Source organism: Mesitornis unicolor, unplaced genomic scaffold, assembly GCF_000695765.1.
Source record: "Mesitornis unicolor isolate BGI_N332 unplaced genomic scaffold, ASM69576v1 scaffold3821, whole genome shotgun sequence".
Taxonomy (NCBI): Eukaryota; Metazoa; Chordata; class Aves; order Mesitornithiformes; family Mesitornithidae; genus Mesitornis; species Mesitornis unicolor.
Genome location: NW_010165640.1, coordinates 73,891 through 81,007, shown reverse-complemented (window position 1 = coordinate 81,007; position 7,117 = coordinate 73,891). Strand labels below are relative to the sequence as shown.

Genomic DNA, 7,117 nt, shown 5'->3' with positions numbered 1-7,117 from the left:
AGATTGTGACAAGTGTGTGTTTTCTGCACTGGAATCTGCAGAAATCTTTCTTACATAAATAATTGAAAATGACAAGCTTATCTTTAAAAACGAAACGAAACAAAACATATTTTTGCCCATTTTGCCTCCACATTTTTTTCTAGGAAATTATTTAAAACTGATTTACTTGAATTTGCATGTGTCCTGCTATAAAGCATCATCTGATTATGTGTCATCCATAAATCTGGTGCAATTTTAAAAAGCATTCTACTTTTGTGATGCTTATTGATCATAATAAGCACACTGTGTTTTCAAGACAGTAAATATGCTTGGTTATGAATATCCCTATGTTGAGTTCTGAACTTTGCTAACAATTTGAAAATCCATATGAGCCATTTCATCTGAGGTCTTTGCTGTTCTGAAACGTTACAATCAGTTAAGTGTGCTCTCCAAGAAGCAGATATTCCTTAAAAATTTTAAAACTATATTAGTAGACTTCTCTACCGAGTCTTCGTATTTTTCATTTTTATGGCTAAGAAGCTAAAGTGGGGTATGTTCACACAATCCAGTCAGTGAAGTTAACTTAAAGACAGCAAGAGAGTTTATGCATATTCTTGGTCTCTCCCTGTTCAAATGCAGAATGGATGAATTAAAATGACATATGAAGGGTGCTTAGGAATGTAGTTTACCTATCTATTTTTTGATGATTCTATAAGCTCAAGAAATATTACAAATACTAAATATATGCCTGGCTTTATAAGTACAAACCTCTGGTGTTGGGTTAAAACTCAACATAATTTTGTAGAAACATTTTAGAAGTGTGTCTTTGTTTCTGTTCATTGATGCAGCAAGGCTACCTGCATACTTCATGCATGAATACTTTTTATTTATGAAAAATGTAATGTACAAAGATCTTGCTACTCACGTTTTCTCCCTTGTCGCCTTTACTACCTTTCTGACCCGGTTCACCGATTTCACCCTGTAATCGAAAGTTAAAAGTTAAACTTCTTGTTTAAAATGGTCTCCTTCACACTTAGCTGAAGTCAATATCACAGTATCTTTAAATGTTCCCTTTGATATGTTTATTTTGTGGTTTATGCTGCTGCAAGTTTGAAGGCCCAAAGGGTGCTATTCTGCCTCGATCAATATTATGTCATATTAATCCAGATATTGATCGCTATACTTCAAAGGGCAACAAGACCTGGCTTTGAAGTATAGTGCAACTGAGCTCTAAATAAAGGAAACTGTGTTCCTCATGTCACCTTCAATATGAACATATAATGAAAGCACTCTGATTTACAGACTCATCTAACTGTATGTGACTGAACAACTGCTTCCCACTGTAGTGCACAATATTACAAAGCTTCAAAATTATTCAAATCACCAGGATACCACGTCAGGAAAAAAATGTTTTCTTTATGCAATAATAAAAGACAATTAAATTAAATCACTGAAAATACTCTCTGTGGAATAAATAACACTCATGCATCACAAAAACGGGCCTCAAAGTCTTTACCTTTACCCTGTGCTAACAGAACAGCGCTGAATCAAACAGACATGTAAGATGATCCTGAAAGACGCCATGTCCTAAATTATGGCAGAAGTCAACTGAGTATCTCTGCTGCGAACATATTATTTTGACATTCTCAACCTATCAACAGTGGTTCCAAATCACTAGACATTACTGAGGATATTTTATTTTACTCATTCAGTAAACCAAGTTTCTAAAGTAGGCAAAAATAAATTTTGGCATAATTTGTTTTGATTTATTTTGCCCCACTTTCATCTTTGTTTCTTTGCCAGAATAAACATTAGTCTACTAGTTCTTGAACACAACTCCCAGTGTCCCATGACAACTGTCCCTCAGACATCTGATTGTAGCAGAGTTTTTATATGTTTTTTGCATCAAGTGGAGTGTGTCTGGTGGGCAGGGGTAGCAGATGCTTCGCCACCGTATTTATTGCGGGGAAAGCTACAACCAGAGAATTGTACTGACAGATCTTATCACAGATTCACTAATACCAATTATATTGGTTCACCTTGTCACCATCTTCTCCAGGAGAACCACTAGGACCAGCAGGACCAGGAAGTCCTACAGGACCCTGTACTCCATCCCGTCCAGCTGGACCTTGAGGACCCTTTTCACCCTGGTTTTGAAGAAAAGGAAGTGATCCACATTATCAAAGGATACTAATGAAGATTTCAATACAAGTAGTCACACTGCCAAAATAATAAAAAATAACCAAAGGAAACCAAAACAAAACCCAACAGTGAGGGAAACTATAAAGAAAAGATAACATATCAGAAAATTACATTAAGTAATAATGGAAGCTGATGACAAATGCTCTTGTACTCTAATACAGAGTGGTTACAAAGTTTTAATGAAAGACCGATTTGACAAACTTTTTTATTGTATTCACTCCCTGCTGTGAATTTAACCTTAGTGGATTTAACCCTTCTTGGGTGTTAAGAGGGTATGACAGTAAATGTTTTACTATTTATAGTTAATTGTAAATATAAAAGGAGTAGGTCAGGTATTCTGAGGATATGTTTAATAAGCAAATACTACAGTGGGAAAAAATAATATTTTGGAATGAAAAGTCTGTGCTGTGATGGTTTTATGTGACTCTGTGATTACTTACAGGAGCACCCTTCTCCCCTGCGGGGCCTGGAGGACCCTGAGGCCCAGGACGACCTGGTAGACCAATTGGGCCAGCAGTGCCTGCTGATCCACGTTCCCCTGGTGAACCCTGGAAAGAAATAAAGTACAAGACAGTTCTGATATAGCCCTGATAACTGTTGGTGGTTTTCATTACCCAAGTCAAGAGAGAAGATACCTGTTATTCAGTGAGATTCCAGCTGGTAGAAGGGTACCCATTTAGCATGTGTGCAAGTAATGAAAAAGGCTGAAAGAACTAACCTGAAGTTCACACTCAATAATTCTTTTTCCTTCTGTGTTTCTATACATTAATATACTACTCTGATGAAAGAATATTCATTGTATTAAAATACAGAACTAACCCACAGCACAACCTGAATTTTTAGTCAAGTTTTGTATTGCACATTTCTGTGATGGTCAGTATGTTTATGCATTTCAATTCACCTGTGTAAAAATCTATTGAATTGTGACTAATTTGATGTGTCACACAGAGGAGGCTTGGATGTACAGGTTTCTTTATATAAGCACAGAAACAGTTAAAAGTCTAATACTGCAAATTAAAGGGGAAAAGACAGATGCTGTATATAAAAAAAAAACCACAGGAATTCTGTATGCTAGAATATATTTTTATAGAGAACAATAACAGAAGGGAATAAGCTTTATTCTAGCATCAAAAAGCCTCACTTTTAAATGAGTCATATCACTGGCATTACTATATTCCTTTAATTGTCTAAATAAGGTGGATTTTTTTTTCTGTCTGAAACTACCAAAGTATCCATAAGTGAAAATTTAGTTTCTACCTTCCTTGACAGTTCTTTCTTTGAAGCAATGTAGGGTTTATAGCTGTTCTATAAAAAGCCATTCTTTCTTTTAAATATGTCAATCTGCCACAGAGCCAAGCTCCATAACCTTTCATAAATTGAGCTGTGCCTTTATGGTTTCCACCGGATCGAGCTAACTAGACAAAATGGAGAGAATGATTAGGTAGTAAAAATCTGCAGTGCTCTAAAAACAGCAATACCTAGGGCAGACTGGTTTTTCCTGCCTTATTGCACTTTCTAAGAATACAGATGGCAGACACTTTTAAGTAGTGCTGCAGGGTAAAAAGGAAAGGAAATAAGGTGTTCTGGTAGTGAGAAAACCTTCCTGAAAGGATACAAGGGAACAGATAACACTAAAGATAGGAACTCCTAATCAAATAAATGGAATTTCAGAATCAAAATGTTAAATTTTGGTCTAATAGGTAAAACTATTTCACTAATAGCAACACAGTTATTCTTGAAATCTGTGGACTCACTGGAAACTTAGAAGCATTTTCACACTTCTGCAGCATCCTTGTTTTCTGTCCTTTAAATAATTTACAAATTTTGCATCAATAGAGCACTGTTCAAAGTTCATTTGCTGTATAGTAATATTTCCCCAGGTTTTGAGCTTGATAACTACAAGATAGTTTGTAACACTTTAAATTTATTTATGATTTCACTTTCCAACTGATATACTGGAAGTGGGGTGATACACCACTGATGGAATGGATAAGTAATAGATGTTGTAGCCTGAGGCTCCAAATAGCCAGGTTTTTTTCCATGTTTAACCAAAATCAGATTTGCTGGCTCTTGGAACACTGGAATTTTAAGATGCTTTCACCTGTGAGGGTCTAATTTTTTGCTTTTATTTGTGACATACTTTTCTTGGACTGACTTTGTTATCATAACTGGTACTAATTCCGTAAGAAAGTGCTTTTCCCTCCGGATAACTGCAGCAGAAAAGAATGCTGAATAGTTGCTCCAAATATTTTTGCAAATTATCTCAGTAAGATCTAATTTTGCATGAGTGTTCAAAATTATTATTCGTGATGGAATCATAGATGCCTTTATACTTCCAGGTGCTGGCAGTTTTTTTAAGTCTGGGTGGATGCCTAAGCGTCAGTCCTATTTCTGTTATTTCCGTTTCTAAGACTTCAGTGAATTCAACAAGAAAAATTCACTAGCCTGCAGTTATACTACTATAGTCTCTAATCTTGTCAGCTCTCATAAGCTAAACAATTTTATGTCATCTCATCAGGAAGATGCAAGAATAAAGAGGAAAAAAAATCCAAATAACTCATAGATATTTCCTATAGTAGACAGCAGACACTAACAATGGCCATGATTTCTAGTAGTTCTTTTACTCAGCCAACTTTTCATGTTTATCTTTTCACCATTTTATTTGTTATTCTTATGTTTCATACAAGTTATGAACAGGAAGTACACCTGTTTTCAAGGATTCTCTCATTTTTCTCTGAGACTGATCTCTGATCAAAGCAGAACACATTAAATTACAGTCACAACTCCAAAAACCATTTTAGGCAGCTTCTTCAGCCTGTTCTCTTTCTACGTTTATTATCTTTTTTACCACTTTGTCCTACTATGAAGCAATCCCCTTATATTATTAAACTTCTTGTTAACCTGTGGTCTTGCAGTGGTACTCACATACTTAAATCTTTATATTAATTTCTGGAGGTTTTTAATAACTTTTATATGGAATGGGGGTGTCATGCCTTGTCTTGTACTTCTCTTATACAGACAATGAACTCATTACTAACCTTGTTACTACTAACCTTGTAGTAATCTCACTTTCTGTGAAGAGATATGCAATTATAGCTATTACACACATTACAACATCGTAGCAATCCTTTTTACTGATGGTTAACAGGTGAAGATCCTCATGACTGAAAAATGTTATCAGAGGAAGACAGCTCTAGATAGATCAGTACTGATAATGGGGTAGCCTACAGCTGGCTTATTCCGAGTCCAGTTTGGGCACCCTATTCCTAAATTAGCTAATGAAAAGTGACTGACTGACATTCTGAAGAGCTTTCTCTCATCAGCATTCAGCATTCCACACAGTAGTGTGAGAATGGAAGAAAACAAACAGAAGACAAAGACAGCAGATAAAAGAGAACAGTTTAAAAAACCCACAACAAACAAAAGACCCACAGCAACAACAACAAAAACCACAGGAAAAAACCTTGCTCTGGAGTGCATTCATGCATCTCTTTCTTTTGTCCAAATTCCTCTAAGCACATTAATTGGCATGCACAGTATTTGGAGTGGTCATTTGTTTGGTGTGCTTGCAGATGTATGTGCTAGCCAAATAAAGCTTATAATTGACTATATATGCTAGTTAGAAGCAATTGGTATTGGCAGGGAACTGGAGGAAAATCATCCAGTGGCACGAATTCTTTTCCTATTATAAATGGCAAATGAAGACTGCATTATAACTATGCTTCTGTGTGTACCCTCTGTTGGCTAAAAATAGATGAGAAAATATTTTAGGACTATTTGATGCTCATGGTCTGCTATGGTTACTGTGAAAAAAGCAAGCTACTGTGGTTTAATTGTCCTTGCAGATGCACAGTATTAAGGGCACCTATGCATCTTTTTTCACTGAAATACACTTTCAAGATAATGAGTTAGTAATTAAAGATGAAATAGAAAAGAAAAAACCACTTAGGATTTCTGGAATACTCTCATGGCACCTTAGTGCTGTTGCTGCCTCAAGTGGCCTGCTTGCACTACAGTGAGCTCAAAGCATATTTAATAAAAAATGTTTACCCATCAAACTGTCTTTCCACTCTAATTGCAGTTCCTGCTACCACTACAACTACTTCTCAAATATTGGAAAAACAATATGCAAAAAAAAAAAAATCTGAGTTTCCTAGGTGGCTCTTTTGATGACTATATTTACCTCAGTGCAGGAAATGTGGCCCTGACAGGAATGGATTTATAAAGTGAAGAAGCAGTTGGTACTGTGCTCTTGAAACTCACACTCTCTGTATTTCTGGACTATACTTCACAATAATTTGAATCTGGCACTGAACTCCCATCAGCTGGAGGGTATTAGAAGCGCTCTTGGAATTTCTCTTCCAATTTAGTTTCACATGAAAAGAATACTGCTCATGAGCTCTAAGACTGCTCCATGATTTGAACCAAAGGATGATAGATGGGGATAATTGAGGCATTCAGGTCAAAAAGGCTCTGATGTTTTGAACTAAAACACCTATGTATACACACACTATGCAAATTAGAAAAGACATGGATTGTCTGAATTTAAATTCAAAGACGTATATTTCAGAATATGGACAACCATCACCAAATAAGATTTGAGCTTTTGCCTAACAACTTTACGTGATGCATACTTATGAGAAACTATGATAGCAGTGGCACAGCTAGTGCCATCCTTTCAGGGAAACTGGAGTCCGTTAAATGTCAGGTATGCTTGTGCTACCTGGTTTGTGCATGCTCAGAGAGTTCTGGTTCACTGCACCTGAATTAACTATTTGCTTGAGAGGTTAGTCCAGCCTTAGGGCCTCCTTTATCAAAAAAAATCAAGACATGACCTTTAGATCGCAGAGACTATTCTGGTCTATGCTTTCTTGACTTGATTCACTTTTTCTTCTAACAGTTCGGATGGGATGGAATAGTATCTTTTTGACTTTCC

At 36.1% G+C, this 7,117-nt stretch overlaps 1 protein-coding gene across 1 annotated transcript in view; it reads right to left on the bottom strand.

Annotated features, from left to right (window-relative positions):
* Positions 1 to 904: 904 nt before the first annotated feature.
* Positions 905 to 7,117, bottom strand: part of LOC104548608 (collagen alpha-1(XI) chain) — a gene marked incomplete at both ends in the record, with an annotated part of 75,385 nt that continues 69,172 nt past the window's right edge. Inside the window, 3 exons of the mRNA XM_010194681.1 lie at positions 905 to 958; positions 2,019 to 2,126; positions 2,622 to 2,729. Coding sequence (XP_010192983.1) covers positions 905 to 958; positions 2,019 to 2,126; positions 2,622 to 2,729 — 270 coding nt within the window. The remainder of the gene's footprint in view (positions 959 to 2,018; positions 2,127 to 2,621; positions 2,730 to 7,117) is intronic.